This window comes from Amphiura filiformis, chromosome 9 (genome assembly GCF_039555335.1).
Source record: "Amphiura filiformis chromosome 9, Afil_fr2py, whole genome shotgun sequence".
Taxonomy (NCBI): Eukaryota; Metazoa; Echinodermata; class Ophiuroidea; order Amphilepidida; family Amphiuridae; genus Amphiura; species Amphiura filiformis.
Window position 1 is genome coordinate 63,581,684 of NC_092636.1, and position 16,996 is coordinate 63,598,679.

Sequence of the window (16,996 nt, forward strand, 5' to 3'; positions counted from 1 at the left end):
GGAAATGTTTGCGTGTATGGGCGCAATAATGCACTAGCTCTTGTAATATTTATCAATACTTAAAGTTCAGTAACCTTGATATTAAGTGACACTAACCTTACTATACATTTGATAACTTTATATAATTATCACGAATTAATTATTCATTATACATATAGGTCTACTTTAAAGGGCAGGTCTATAGCAAAAAACAACATCATATCATTGGCAAGCTAATATTATGAGGACAATGAAAATGACTCCTTTTTGAGAAAATAAGACGTTTAAAATTGATATTCCGCAAAAACCAACTTAAGCGGTGAGTTCCTTCGAACGAGACAGATTTGACCTAGAAAACCGGTGACGTCATGAAATGAGATGTGCCCGCTGTGAGAAAAGGGACTATAAACGCTCTCAATGGACAGAACGTATACTGTTGCTGTTCACAGAAAAAAATTCCAAATTAAGTATTACAAATTTCATGGTTTTTAAACATATGGATAAAATCAGCCGCTTCTTTTTTATATATTAGACAATTGTGATATTACAATTCATATGTATATCAATATCATGAGAAATATTAGGCCTAAAAATAAATACATAATTTGAGCTTAGAATTTCATCTGAGACTAGCATATAAACAGTGTTAGTCCACAAACTCATGTATCAGATACTATCTGATTTCCCTGTATATTGCAATGCTATAGTTTCAGTTGGATGAAATATTACAAAGCAAACGCATAGTAACAATTACTGTGTGGGCTTTGTTCCCGAAAGAGAACAAAAGCGTGCATATTGTCATGCAGCATTGTTATGGTAAGTGATAGTACAACCCATTGTTGATAATGTCAAACTTGTCAAAGTGATTGTGATTGTATGATGAGAGCACGATAAAGTGTCCGCTTCATTTACCTACGTTATCAGTCAAACGGGGGGAGAACACGTACGCTTCAAACGGGGGAAGAACACGTACGAGGCTGAACTTTACCCATACAATTTCTCCTTTTTCAGGAGAAATACGCACAAAAAAATTGCAACAAGTGTCAACTTGTAATGTATTAATTATTCTCTTCGAATAGAGATGAACTTGTTTTTGCTATAGACCTGCCCTTTGAAAACAAGAAAATATATCGAAGATGGGATTCAGACCCACGCTGATCACTTATTCAAAGAAAAACAGAATCGACGAGGATGGGATTCGAAAAATATAAATGCGACGAGGATGGGATTCGAACCCACGCGTGCAGAGCACAATGGATTAGCAGTCCACAATGGATTAGCAGTCCATCGCCTTAACCACTCGGCCACCTCGTCAGTACACATTCGCAGATTTGAATAGTTACTTCATATATTGCAAAATTAGCTCATAATCGGTACTATGATAATGATAATGATACTAACATATGCTACTAATTAGAGGTTAATGACTGCGCATCAGTTGTTTTGAGGGTATTGTGACATATCTAAACATTGTGCTTTGGAACCAAGGAATATTTTTTAATTTCTTTTTGCAAGGAGATCCAGGGTTGAGAAAGCGCACGTTAGTATCAAAGTTGCTGTGATATGTAAGATTTCTCAATGCATCACATTACAATATCAGCAATGTTTAAATTTCTTTTTGCAAGGAGATCCAGGATTGAAAAAGCGCTCATTAGTATCAAAGTTGCAAGGATATATAAGATATCTCAATACAGCACATTACCATACCTGCAAGTTTTAAATATCTTTCTTCAAAGAGATGCAGGATTGAGAAAGCGCACATTAGCATCAAAGTTGCTAGGATATGTCAGATTTCTCAATACAGCACATTATCATATCAGTAATTTAAAATTTCTTTTCGCAAGGAGATCCAGGATTGAAAAAGCGCTCATTAGCATCAAAGTTGTTGGGATATTATGTAGGATTTCTCAATACAGCACATTACCACGTATCAACGATTTCCAATTTCTCTTTGCAAGGAGATGTAGATTCGAAAAAAGCACATGTATTCAAGACTGTCAGCATATCTTGAATTCCTTATGTATACAAATTATTCCAAATTCAGAATTGGGCAAATGATATGAAAGTTTGGCAGAGTAGGTATGATTTTCTTTTATCTTAAAGATATAACTTCTAACGTTATATTCCGTAAGCACACAACCTATAATACAGTACATAACCAATTTTCAAACCTCATTTTGCACTAAGCAATACACCGCAATGTCAAAGTTTAATAGAATATATAGAATTCCTTGTCGCACACACATAACATAATTAAACAGTCCTTTGAAAGAGATTTATTATTTTCTTGCGTAAGATCATGCAACAAACTTAATACACAAAACGACAGAGCTGTTGGTCGAGACTTAAGAAGAATCATGTCGATCCATGAACATGAATGCTTATTTTGTAGAGAACAAAATGAATACAGTAGTTCAGTTTATTACACTACGTGTTATACACATGACCTAATAGCGTGAGAGAAGATCTTAATTTTATTTGATCTACTTTATCATGACGTGAGATTGATGAGTAATCCATACCCAAATCAGCCAAAAAACAACTCCACTTTTTGTAGCTGGCAATAAATATTGACAGTGTTCTTTTAAGAAGAATCGAGTGCAGGTAAACAACACTAAAATCTTTGTTTAGTAGTCCATCGCTCGGCATAATACATAAACAATGTCACATAAACCACAATATATGGACCTCGTCCTTTTCTACCGTCAACAATCGTTCTTTGACATTTTGGTAAAGGCCAATATTTTCACTTCCATAAGCAATAAAATTCACTGATAAACATTAACAATACTTGAAACTCTACATGTAACGATTAAATGTTGCTGAATGTTTCATGACGTGTTATCGGCCACATTCAAAGACCCAATATCTTTTAACAGGCATGCTTGTATGTTTTTTGCGTTATGGCAATGAATAGAACCCTATTTTACAAGGCCCTACCGAGCCAGAATGTGCATTTTAAAACTTTATAGAGAAATGACGAAGTAAATCGATAAAAATGCAAGGAAATGTTTGCGTGTATGGGCGCAATAATGCACTAGCTCTTGTAATATTTATCAATACTTAAAGTTCAGTAACCTTGATATTAAGTGACACTAACCTTACTATACATTTGATAACTTTATATAATTATCACGAATTAATTATTCATTATACATATAGGTCTACTTTAAAGGGCAGGTCTATAGCAAAAACAACATCATATCATTGGCAAGCTAATATTATGAGGACAATGAAAATGACTCCTTTTTTGAGAAAATAAGACGTTTAAAATTGATATTCCGCAAAAACCAACTTAAGCGGTGAGTTCCTTCGAACGAGACAGATTTGACCTAGAAAACCGGTGACGTCATGAAATGAGATGTGCCCGCTGTGAGAAAAGGGACTATAAACGCTCTCAATGGACAGAACGTATACTGTTGCTGTTCACAGAAAAAATTCCAAATTAAGTATTACAAATTTCATGGTTTTTAAACATATGGATAAAATCAGCCGCTTCTTTTTATATATTAGACAATTGTGATATTACAATTCATATGTATATCAATATCATGAGAAATATTAGGCCTAAAAATAAATACATAATTTGAGCTTAGAATTTCATCTGAGACTAGCATATAAACAGTGTTAGTCCACAAACTCATGTATCAGATACTATCTGATTTCCCTGTATATTGCAATGCTATAGTTTCAGTTGGATGAAATATTACAAAGCAAACGCATAGTAACAATTACTGTGTGGGCTTTGTTCCCGAAAGAGAACAAAAGCGTGCATATTGTCATGCAGCATTGTTATGGTAAGTGATAGTACAACCCATTGTTGATAATGTCAAACTTGTCAAAGTGATTGTGATTGTATGATGAGAGCACGATAAACTGTCCGCTTCATTTACCTACGTTATCAGTCAAACGGGGGAGAACACGTACGCTTCAAACGGGGGAAGAACACGTACGAGGCTGAACTTTATCCATACAATTTCTCCTTTTTCAGGAGAAATACGCACAAAAAAATTGCAACAAGTGTCAACTTGTAATGTATTAATTATTCTCTTCGAATAGAGATGAACTTGTTTTTGCTATAGACCTGCCCTTTGAAAACAAGAAAATATATCGAAGATGGGATTCAGACCCACGCTGATCACTTATTCAAAGAAAAACAGAATCGACGAGGATGGGATTCGAAAAATATAAATGCGACGAGGATGGGATTCGAACCCACGCGTGCAGAGCACAATGGATTAGCAGTCCACAATGGATTAGCAGTCCATCGCCTTAACCAACACTCGGCCACCTCGTCAGTACACATTCGCAGATTTGAATAGTTACTTCATATATTGCAAAATTAGCTCATAATCGGTACTATGATAATGATAATGATACTAACATATGCTACTAATTAGAGGTTAATGACTGCGCATCAGTTGTTTTGAGGGTATTGTGACATATCTAAACATTGTGCTTTGGAACCAAGGAATATTTTTTAATTTCTTTTTGCAAGGAGATCCAGGGTTGAGAAAGCGCACGTTAGTATCAAAGTTGCTGTGATATGTAAGATTTCTCAATGCATCACATTACAATATCAGCAATGTTTAAATTTCTTTTTGCAAGGAGATCCAGGATTGAAAAAGCGCTCATTAGTATCAAAGTTGCAAGGATATATAAGATATCTCAATACAGCACATTACCATACCTGCAAGTTTTAAATATCTTTCTTCAAAGAGATGCAGGATTGAGAAAGCGCACATTAGCATCAAAGTTGCTAGGATATGTCAGATTTCTCAATACAGCACATTATCATATCAGTAATTTAAAAATTTCTTTTCGCAAGGAGATCCAGGATTGAAAAAGCGCTCATTAGCATCAAAGTTGTTGGGATATTATGTAGGATTTCTCAATACAGCACATTACCACGTATCAACGATTTCCAATTTCTCTTTGCAAGGAGATGTAGATTCGAAAAAAGCACATGTATTCAAGACTGTCAGCATATCTTGAATTCCTTATGTATACAAATTATTCCAAATTCAGAATTGGGCAAATGATATGAAAGTTTGGCAGAGTAGGTATGATTTTCTTTTATCTTAAAGATATAACTTCTAACGTTATATTCCGTAAGCACACAACCTATAATACAGTACATAACCAATTTTCAAACCTCATTTTGCACTAGGCAATACACTTCAATGTCAAAGTTTAATAGAATATATAGAATTCCTTGTCGCACACACATAACATAATTAAACAGTCCTTTGAAAGAGATTTATTATTTTCTTGCGTAAGATCATGCAACAAACTTAATACAAAAAACGACAGAGCTGTTGGTCGAGACTTAATATTAAGAAGAATCATGTCGATCCATGAACATGAATGCTTATTTTGTAGAGAACAAAATGAATACAGTTGTTCAGTTAATTACACTACGTGTTATACACATGACCTAATAGCGTGAGAGAAGATCTTAATTTTATTTGATCTACTTTATCATGACGTGAGATTGATGAGTAATCCATACCCAAATCAGCCAAAAAATAACTCCACTTTTTGTAGCTGGCAATAAATATTGACAGTGTTCTTAAGTTGAAAGAATCGAGTGCAGGTAAACAACACTAAAATCTTTGTTTAGTCCATCACTCGGCATAATACATAAACAATGTCACATAAACCACAATATATGGACCATGTCCTTTTCTACCATCAACATTCGTTCTTTGACATTTTGGTAAAGGCCAATATTTTCACTTCCATAAGCAATAAAATTCACTGATAAACATTTACAATACTTGAAACTCAAATGTAACGATTAAATGTTGCTGAATGTTTCATGACGTGTTATCGGCCACATTCAAAGACCCAATATCTTTTAACAGGCACGCTTGTATGTTTTTTGCATTATGGCAATGAATAGAACCCTATTTTACAAGGCCCTACCGAGCCAGAATGTGCATTTTAAAACTTTATAGAGAAATGACGAAGTAAATCGATAAAAATGCAAGGAAATGTTTGCGTGTATGGGCGCAATAATGCACTAGCTCTTGTAATATTTATCAATACTTAAAGTTCAGTAACCTTGATATCAAGTGACACTAACCTTACTATACATTTGATAACTTTATATAATTATCATGAATTAATTGTTCATTATACATGTAGGACTACTTTAAAAACAAGAAAATATATCGAAGATGGGATTCAGACCCACGCTGATCACTTATTCAAAGAAAAACAGAATCGACGAGGATGGGATTCGAAAAATATAAATGCGACGAGGATGGGATTCGAACCCACGCGTGCAGAGCACAATGGATTAGCAGTCCATCGCCTTAACCACTCGGCCACCTCGTCAGTACACATTCCCAGATTTGAATAGTTATACCTCATATATTGCAAAATTAGCTCATAATCGGTACTATGATAATGATAATGATACTAACATATGCTACTAATTAGAGGTTAATGACTGCGCATCAGTTGTTTTGAGGGTATTGTGAAATATCTAAACATTGTGCTTTGGAACCAAGGAATATTTTTTAATTTCTTTTTCTTTTTGCAAGGAGATCCAGGATTGAGAAAGCGCACGTTAGTATCAAAGTTGCTGTGATATGTAAGATTTCTCAATGCATCACATTACAATATCAGCAATGTTTAAATTTCTTTTTGCAAGGAGATCCAGGATTGAAAAAGCGCTCATTAGTATCAAAGTTGCAAGGATATATAAGATATCTCAATACAGCACATTACCATATCAGCAAGTTTTAAATATCTTTTTGCAAGGAGATGCAGGATTGAGAAAGCGCACATTAGCATCAAAGTTGCTAGGATATGTCAGATTTCTCAATACAGCACATTATCATATCAGTAATTTTTAAATTTCTTTTCGCAAGGAGATCCAGGATTGAAAAAGCGCTCGTTGGCATCAAAGTTGTTGGGATATTATGTAGGGTTTCTCAATACAGCACATTACCATATCAACGATTTCCAATTTCTCTTTGCAAGGAGATGTAGATTCGAAAAAAAGCACATGTATTCAAGACTGTCAGCATATCTTGGATTCCTTATGTATACAAATTATTCCAAATTCAGAATTGGGCAAATGATATGAAAAAGTTTGGCAGAGTAGGTATGATTTTCTTTTATCTTAAAGACATAACTTCTAACGTTATATTTCGCAAGCATACAACCTATAATACATAACCAATTTGCAAACCTTATTTTGCACCATGCAATACACTTCAATATCAAAGTTTAATAGAATATATAGAATTCCTTGTCGCACACACATAACATAATTAAACAGTCCTTTGAAAGAGATTTATTATTTTCTTGCGTAAGATCATACAAGAAACCTGCCGATCCATTAATATAAATGCTTAATTTATTTAGTGGAGTAAAATGAATTTAGTTGTTCAGTTTATTACACTACGTCCTATACACATGACCTAATAGCGTGAGAGAAGATCTTAATCTTATTTGATCCACTTTATCATGACGTGAGATGGATGAGTAATCCATACCCAAATCAGCCAAAAAATAACTCCACTTTTTGTAGCTGGCAATAAATATTGACAGTGTAGTTGAAAGAATCTAGTGCAGGTAAACAGCGCTAAAATCTTTGTTTAGTCCATCACTCGGCATAATACATAAACAATGTCACATAAACCAAAATATATGGACCACGTCCTTTTCTACCATCAACAATCGTTCTTTGACATTTTGGTAAAGGCCAATATTTTCACTTCCATATGCAATAAAATTCACTGATAAACATTTACAATACTCGCAACTCTATATGTAACGATTAAATGTTGCTGAATGTTTCATGACGTGTTATCGGCCACATCCAAAGACCCAATATCTTTTAACAGGCATGCTTGTATGTTTTTACGTTATGGCAACGAATAGAATTGCATGATATTAGTTTATTGTAATACACTCTATTACAACAAATTCTAGACTCACTGATGCCACTCTACATGGTTTTACATATTCATTTTAAGCTCCACCGTCACTTGGTATAAATTGAGTAGTTTGAAATCTAACTGTGGTGGCGCAGGACACAATTTGCTAGCATAGATCTATATACGTGATCATGCAGCCAATAAGGCATTCTCTCGGCCGTCGATTGCCGAGATATTACCACCTATCCGAGTAACGAAACAAGCACATATACGCTTCATTTAGTAGTAGTAGCTCACAGCGTAGAGATGTGTGGCTGCAAGAGACTCTTAATCACCAGCTATCTACGGTAGATAGTATGCTAGCAATACTAGACTCGGACATTTATTGGACTAATACTACTGTAGGTTTGCAGACGTCAGTTGTTTTTCCTTTTGTGTTGCTAAACAGTTAAGTATCTTGAAGGTGTTATTCCATGCAAGTTTGGCTCTTGGCATGTATATACTTCGATTAAAACGTGTGACGTTTGAAAAGTTACTTTTAGATATATATATTTCTTATTACAGGGATGAATGTTTTGGTTTTAAATTATTCACTTTCTTTTATCATCTGTGTATTATAGCCTATAGTAATATTTATGTCTTTTATTTGATATCATTACAGGTTACAAGAGTGATATTTGTTCGTTGATGGTGACATCTATCGAAGATAGACCTACTTCTCTCAACAGAAAGAAATTCTAGACCTGGAAAGAGTTTGAGACAAATTGATTCCAAATGGGCTGTGACGCCAATTGATACTGTCAGAGGGATTCGTGGTATCGGTAAACAACACTCCACCGTCCATCGTCCGTTGGTTCTTCTTCCTTGTATTTAACTAAATCAGATTGTCGTTGGATAATACGTTTATTAAATCTGATAAATCGAGTATTCAATCTGTGCGACTCATATACTTTTACAAGGCTCAAAAGGCAATTCGTTAAGATCCCGACGCAATGGCCCAGAACAGGTATGGCAACGAAACGGCCACGTTAACGTACTACGCCACAGGAACGGTTGACTATACCGAAAGTGATGTTACAGATGTACCTTCTGGTGGTGGTGGGGGCGACTCACCGCACCCCATCAACATGGGTCTGCTGATTTTCATGTATGTCACAGTATTTATCCTGGCTGTTGTGGGGAATATTTTGGTGATCATGACATTGGTGCATAACAAGAGAATGAGGACCGTAACCAACGTATTTCTGTTTAGTCTAGCAGTGAGCGATGTACTTTTTGCAATAATGTGTATACCATTTACATTGGTTGGAAACATTCTACAGAGGTTTATATTTGGTGCCGGTGTTTGCAAAATTGTACCGTATTTCCAAGGTAAGTGAACAGTAACAGAAAACAAAATATTTGAAGAGAGTATAATGTACGTCGTACACCTGGTGGAAAGGTGTCTGGGTGGAACTCCCATTAGTAGTATATTTTTAACTCTTCCACTTCTTCCACTTCCTACACAATTTGAATAATCGGTCAGTTGTGCAATATGACGAAGACCTCACAGCCAGTCCTAATCATATTAAGGCGTAAACACACACCTGCTACTTGCAAACTATGATTTATAATCACGTTACTTCAGTTAAGAAAGTAAGCACAGCCAAAAGAGAATGGGTCGCGAAGATGTTAAAATATTATAAATGAAATATTGGGTAACGAATCTTTGATTAAAGGAACATTTCGTGCTTTAGCATTGGGGTATTGTTCAACAGATATCCACGAAATGTGCAGTTGATTTGAAAATGGAATTTGCGAGTTGTGTGTATTTATATAATGCTACAACGTATGAATCTACTCGGTAGAGGATTAATCAAAGAAACGACTAATCGCCATAGGAAAACAACCTATCTGTAATACGGTATTGCAAGAGAAAATTTTCTGATTAAAGTGTATTGGGCATGCAGAAAAGGAATACGAATAGATTACTTCCTTGCATTAAAATAATGGTCTAAGCTGAAAAAGTACACTCAATATATTTGTTCGCTACTTACAGGATCAAAAGCATTATATCTAGATGCACATCGCGCCCCTTTTTATATAATACATGTACAGTGAGTCTCAATAAAAAATACCGGATGCTTTGATTTTGTTTCAATTCCAAAGGTTCATACTGAAATTGCAAAATAGACAAATAAATAGAGAAAGTGTAGCTCAATTGGTATTCTACATATCAGTGCGAATTGCGTTCGACTTGGTTCCGTGATTACAAAAAAAAATGTAACAATATAGTTTGACCATGATTTTCTTTATTGGACTTTCATTTGCGCGCATTCTGATCAGTCTTTGATGTCGTTGCTTTCTCGCCCAACAGCTTTTTCGTTTCTTGTAGCATCTTGATTCTGCGTGCCATAATTCATAGCGAGATATCTTAATTGATTTTGATGTTAGAGCTCGAATAAGTCGACAACATAAATAAGATACCCCACCATAAATTATGGCATGCAGAATGTCAACATCATCACAAGAAACGAATAATGAGTTGTTGGGAATAGCAGCGATAACAGGCAGTCTGTTCAGAATGAGCGTGAATAAAAGTCCAATGAAGAAGCTCTTGGTTAATTTCTTCACTGATATATAGGAAACAGATTGTGCCAAATGTTTCTTTTTGAATTTTGAGATTCCAGTATATATACTTTTGGAGATATAACACAATAAATGCATCCGGTAGTTTTTATTGGGACACACCGTAGTATTAATATCAGTTTAAAATCGAAGTTCGATAATCAGAAATTATAACCTTGTCACTCTCGTGTTGTAAACGAGACATGGTCTTATATGTGTTTTTTACGTTGGTAGGGAAAGGGAACCATGGACGTCCTCAGTTCCTGTCTGGGTGTCCTCGGTTATCATGGGTATATCCCTGTTGCAGATCTCTACAAACGCCCTCACCCACCCCAACACCCTCTCCCACACACCCCCCACACAGCAAAGCAAAAACACCCGCCCAACACCCTCTATCACACACCCCCACACAGCAACAATTAACACCCACCAACTCCATAAGTTTCTTCTATTTATCTTTATATTTGTGGCAGATAGTAAATGATGCTCTCTTCTAGGTTTTATTAATGTCTTGACCTCGCCACAAGTTACAAAGTTACATGGTTAGTGTAAGCTCAAACTTATAATGCCTTGTTTTCACCTTGAAATAGAGTGCAACAAATTACCGTATATTCCATTACTCTCGTATTATTATCCGTCTTCGTAAATTTCCCTAAGCATTCTGTTAAGACGTTGTGTTTGTCCTTGCTTAAATTAAATTCCCTATAAGCATTGTACCAAGACGTTGTGTGTGTCCTTGCTTAAGTGAAATATCCCTAAGCATTCTGATAAGGGGACACGACGTATTATTGGTCGATGCAGCCAAAAGATCGATTTTCATTACTTAAATCAATATATTATTGAAATATAACACTTTGATTTTTTGCAAAAGTGCATTCTACGAATCATATACTCTGAAAACGTGCTTGATTTATTGTTGTTAATGAGATAATTACCTTGTTGTTGTGTCAGCCCTCTTTGCAACATAACTCAAGAACCACAGGACCTACATAAGTATATTATGTGATATTTGAATTCTTCTACACGCTCGCTATGGAATGATCAATGCACTTTTTACCAAAGCTCACTACCATTCGCAAGATGCTGTGAACTACCAAATCGCAACACTTTGAAATAGTTGCTAACCTTAAGACGTTGGTTGTGTATGTCTTGGTTTGAATTAAACTTCCCTAAGCATTCTGTTAAGACATCGTGTATGTCCTTGTTTGAATTAAAATTTCCTAAGCATTCTGCCAAGACGTTGTGTTTATCCTTGTTTCATATAGAACAGTTTGGCTACAAAGCGACACTCTTATAAATACATCTATGCGCAGTTTCCACCTCAATACATCTGAGTACACAAATTTGTCCGAGCACAGTCCTGGCAATGCATTCTCTCTACACAGTCTGTGTTTACACTACACGGTTGAGTGCATAGCATCATAAGAGCTGTGTGAGCCCGATGGTTTCTTTCATCCAATCAGTTTATATATCGAACGAAAGATAACACTCCCCGCTAAAAACACTTTCTTTCATTACGTCAACAGGTGACGCAATTTAATGCTTATAGCAAGGCGAAAATGGTAAATCTGTTGAAAACGGGCTATTCACGCCAAATCTTGACCAAGATGTAGGTTTTACAATATTTTGCACATTTTATGAAAGAGCATACTTATATTGTCTACATACTAGATTCATTGCAATGAACAATGGACAGTTCGCTTCAAATTGCAAATGTTGTGCACAAAGATACTATTTTTGCCTGTTTTGTCATATGGTTGTAAATTCAATGACTTTGCTCACGTGTGACGTGAAATTTCCGTAAGCATTCTGTCAAAGACGTTGCTGTGTTTGTCCTTGTTTAAATGAAACTTCCCTAAGCATCCCAACACCCTCTCTCACACACTCCCACACAGATAAAACACCCACCAACTCCATAAGTTTCTTCTATTTTTCTTTATACTTGTGGCAGATAGTAAATGATGCTCTCTTCTAGATTTAGTATTAATGTCTTGAAAACGCCACAAGTTACAAAGTTACATGGTTAGTGTAAGCTCAAACTTATAATGCCTTGTTTTCACCTTGAAATAGAGTGAAACAAATTACACTATACTCCTTCGTATCTCTCCGTTTTATTATCCGTCCTGATGAATTTCCCTAAGCACTCTGCCAAGACGATGTGTTTGTCCTTGTTTAAATAAAACTTCCCTAAGCATTCTGTTAAGACGTTGTGTTTGTCCTTACTTGAATCAAATTTCCCTAAGTATTCTGTCAAGACGTTGTGTTTGTCCTTTTTTGAATCATGAATCATAATTTGAGATGATACAACAGGACGTTTTAACAATCACGTTAAATGTGTGTTCCGATGGAATTTTTACACGGAGTTCCGGAGTCCACCTTAGTATTGATGCAAATAAACGTTTGTCTTGACGTTGTCCGACCGTCACTTGCCTTAAGGTAGATGGTCGGCCGTAGCCCTGGCAGGTATGTTGAAAAGGGAAAGGAAATGCTCGTTTACTTTAATTTCCGCTAACTGCAAATTTGTGATATTGAGCCCAACGATTTATTGGATAGTCAATGACGAAGCGAATGGCCTTATGCAGTCGATACAAGGCGAATACGACCATATGGAAACTTATTAAACACATCGTTCTTTCCAAGGCCGTAGGATTCATATTCAGATTTGGAATTGTATGTTATTGCTTTTATTATAAACATTTAAGTTACTTCTTATTCCTATTCTTTTGAAAATATCACGATGATTACTTTCTTACATGAGCTGTTGGCAGTTTGATTTCGGAGAGAATTTAAATAATAAACGGCTCTGAGGATTTAGGACTGTCCCCATGCAAAGGGAAATAATTGTAAGGTTAACAGTGATAAACAGCCTATATTTAAACATTTAAATTCAATTCTGGCATGTGGCCAAAATACTGAGATACAATAGTAACTAAAGTGTGTTTGTCAAACAAAGAGAAACGTATTGTGTAGTAAAATCACTATGTCATTATAATCAGAAACAATATGTGACATGATCCAATGTCGGCAAATTTGAATTTGAAATATAGAGACAAAAATTAAAACAACAGAAAGCATACCGTAAGAAAAACGATAATGCAAAATAGCATCACCTAATAACGAAATATGCTAGACACATTGGTTTTAAATCTTCCAACATTTTATTCTTTGATTCTTTGGGTAATAGTACAACGATGATAATTCAAATTTCCCAGTTTCTGCCATTGGTCTGAGTGGATCAGATTTAATTTATTCTGTAAAAACTAACTTTGGACAATATATATAGCACCTTACATTAATCTGCTGTCCCAAAGATGTACTTACATCATGAACTGTGAAAAATCTCAACTTAAAATAGTAAGCTACTATTATTAATATATGTATATAGTTTGACGAATGTGTGGAATCACTTTGGTAAAGAATATTAATAATTCAGATAATACCCTTTACTTTCTCGAGAGATGGCGCTATTGAATCTACGGAACAGCAGTATGAATCTTCATATAAGTCAGTCGTTGTTAGTTTAACGGAGCACAACCCTTTCGACCCACATAAGTTGTTACTTTAGAAAATGACTGACAGCAATTGTGGTAAATTAAGATAAAAGTTAGTCTCATGTATCAATATAATATGATTTTCTTACCTAGAATATCGCCCATGCCTGCAAGATGGGCTTTGTTGGATATAACGTACTTATTGTTAGATTTAGTTCGGGTAAGTGCGGTTTAAATGATCTAGTTTTTTTTGTTAAGGACAACAATATCATGTTGCCCTTAACAGTTTAAAAACAGGTGTCAAATCGTAGCAAGGCGACAACGCTCCCAATGTGTAATCCCAATATGCAATTCGAACATCTACATAACGGATTTTTTTTTACAACAAACGTTATTTGTTCTAATTCTACACGTTTTTGGTTAAGAGGACCATAAGAATATTATTGTTTGCTAATGAAAAATATTTTTCAACTACTAATTATAACCATAACCTATTTTTGGAGCATAGGTTTTTTAAAATCCTTGTTTGAATAAGTTCTCAAACCAAATAAAAAGAAGGATACATATTTCTCAATACTAAAAAGTGTTTTACAGTTCCAAAATTGACAATTGAGATATTACCTCTTTCAGGCTGATTGCCACAGCCTTTTGTAACGGGCTCTTTACAGAGTGACAGATTAATGCTCACTTCGCTGTGTGCATAATCCGCGTATTTTGAGGAAAAGTCACATACATTTGGTCATATTTGATTTTTTTTTCTTTTTTCATTCAAATTGATATACTAGTAACTTGGGAAAATAAAGTCGAATCGTGCCGAAAGAGGTATCAAAATACGCAGAACAAAATTCTACTACTTTATTTGGTAATGTAGACTTAGTGTCTTCAAGAAATCACATTTGTTTTAAGTGTTAAGATACTTGTTGTGCGCTGTATATGAGAAGTCATTGACTGGAAGGAAGAGCATGAAACAAATGGAATCAATAAATTGGATGTGGTCAGCAGTTTGTGGTTGAAATATAAGAAATGTCATTCAACACAGCACATGAAATCAGGCCTGAAAATTGATAATCTTAATATTACATTACCACTTATATTATTTTGTACTGAACATTTGAAGTCGCTCTATGTGAATTGTGGTGATGGAAATATTAAAGGCAAATTTGATACAACGTTTACAAAATAACGAAGTGTTGAAATATAAAGTAGCCCTAAAACTTCACTGCAATAAGTTTTCTATAAAGTAACATGGTTTTTAAATTAAAACCGCAAATCGTGCCAAGAGGCTGAATTCAATTGATAATATCTGTATAGTACATTCAGTCTTCACCTCTCCTCTGATTTAGAATCAGATAAATTTAGAATCAGATAAATGAACCATAGAGTGCTATGTTCTTCGAAGTAGACATTATTTCGTGGTCCAATACACAGCGTACCATGAATGCTAGCTGTTTATGTAGTTCTAATTCAGTTGCGAAAATAGTTTAGAGTTTACACAGGCTACCCCGATCTGTACAGGTCACTAGCTGCTCCAATATGTCCAGGTCACTGGCTGTCCCAATATGTCTAGATGACTGGCTGACCCAAACAGTCCAGGTCACTGGCTGCCCTATTGTGTTGTTTGTTCATTAGGACCCCTTAACATTAGCATTGATAAATAAATAAATAAATAAATAAATAAATAAATAAATAAATAAATAAATAAATAAATAAATAAATAAATAAAATAAATTAAGTATAAATATATGATATCAATATATTAGTAACCTGTGATGAGTCTGAATTATTATTTGAAAAGAAACGAAAGGTAAAAAGAATGAAATCTTGGAAAGGATCGATGTGTGCATTGTTTGCTGGGCACTACTTCTGATAAATGTGCATTGACGTTGTCCGTCCGTCATCGGACTGAAGCGGGAGGGATGAAAGCAGCTCAGCTGCTGATAGAGATCTTGAAAAGGAAAGGGAAACGGTCATTTACTGTAATTTCCTCTGACTGCGAATTTGTTGATGTATGCTACTAAATTATCTAGTCAATGAAGTCTCGGTTCCAGAGATGGCGCTGTTGAATCCACAGTCGTGTGAATCGTCATAGTTAGTATGCATTGATAGTTTAACGTAGCACAACACTTCCAACCCACATTAGCTGTTACCTTAGAAAATGACTGACAGCAATCGCAATAAACTTAGATAAAACTTACCCTTCTGTATCAATATAATATGATTTAAAATATATAATATCGCCCATGCCTATAAGATGGGCTTCGCTGGATATAACATACTTACATTTCGATTTAGTGCGAGCAACTGTGGCTCGGGCACTAGTTATTCTGTTAAGGACAAAATATTTTAGGGATGAAATCAAAACTCGACCGGCGATTGACCGGCAGTTTACCACCGGTTCCGAACCGGCGGTCAACCGCCGATCGAGTTTTTATTTCATCCCTTACCCTGAACAATTTAACAAAACAGGTATGAAAATCGTAGTTTCGGCAATCCAGTCTGTTGCCTTTCTCAAAGGTGTATGCCAATCGATCCTTTTGTTAGATAGTATGCTTTCCAACAAAAGAACAAAAACAAGGAAACAACACAACCATCCAACAAAGGATCGATTGGCATACGCCATTGAGAAAAGCAACAGACTGGATTGCCGAAATTATATGGAAAATGTGAGTTTTTCTTGGCATTTTACTATGAAAACTTCTATGAAATCATATTATGAGTAGCTATATGCAATTAAATATTTTGGATTGCTAAAGAGCAGTCATGATTGATCTTGTTTAAACACCAATCATGTGTAAAAAGGAATGTTTATCTTGCTGTTATTAAATTTACTCCATGTGCTGACCTGAAAGGGAATCGATAATATACTGTTGGAATATTTTTCTGCCCATAGCCACATAGAAAAAAAAATTCTGAGGCAAGTAACTTGTCTCACACGATTGTGAAAAGGGACCATGGGAGTGATTCGTCCCTCGGAGGTGACGTCTGCAAATATAATTGCAGTAACTTTTATTTACCACTGATTGT

At 35.2% G+C, this 16,996-nt stretch overlaps 1 protein-coding gene and 3 non-coding genes across 8 annotated transcripts in view; 1 reads left to right on the forward strand and 3 right to left on the reverse strand.

The window, feature by feature from the left end:
* Positions 1-16,996, forward strand: part of LOC140161303 (cholecystokinin receptor-like) — a 346,691-nt gene that overhangs the window by 309,977 nt on the left and 19,718 nt on the right. For 3 of the 5 annotated variants that reach the window (XM_072184775.1, XM_072184779.1, XM_072184778.1), the window contains one exon: positions 8,536-9,245. In XM_072184775.1, the coding sequence (XP_072040876.1) occupies positions 8,867-9,245 (379 nt within the window). In that variant the 5' untranslated portion in view covers positions 8,536-8,866. Of the gene's footprint in view, positions 1-8,101; positions 8,322-8,535; positions 9,246-16,996 lie in introns of those variants that run through there. The other 2 variants (XM_072184776.1, XM_072184777.1) reach the window with 2 other exon arrangements.
* Trnas-gcu (transfer RNA serine (anticodon GCU)) lies at positions 1,194-1,293 on the reverse strand. The gene is given in 2 exon segments: positions 1,194-1,238; positions 1,257-1,293. It is a non-coding gene; the product is annotated as a tRNA-Ser (tRNA).
* On the reverse strand, positions 4,174-4,276 carry Trnas-gcu (transfer RNA serine (anticodon GCU)). Its single transcript is given in 2 exon segments — positions 4,174-4,218; positions 4,237-4,276. It is a non-coding gene; the product is annotated as a tRNA-Ser (tRNA).
* On the reverse strand, positions 6,240-6,321 carry Trnas-gcu (transfer RNA serine (anticodon GCU)). Its single transcript has one exon. It is a non-coding gene; the product is annotated as a tRNA-Ser (tRNA).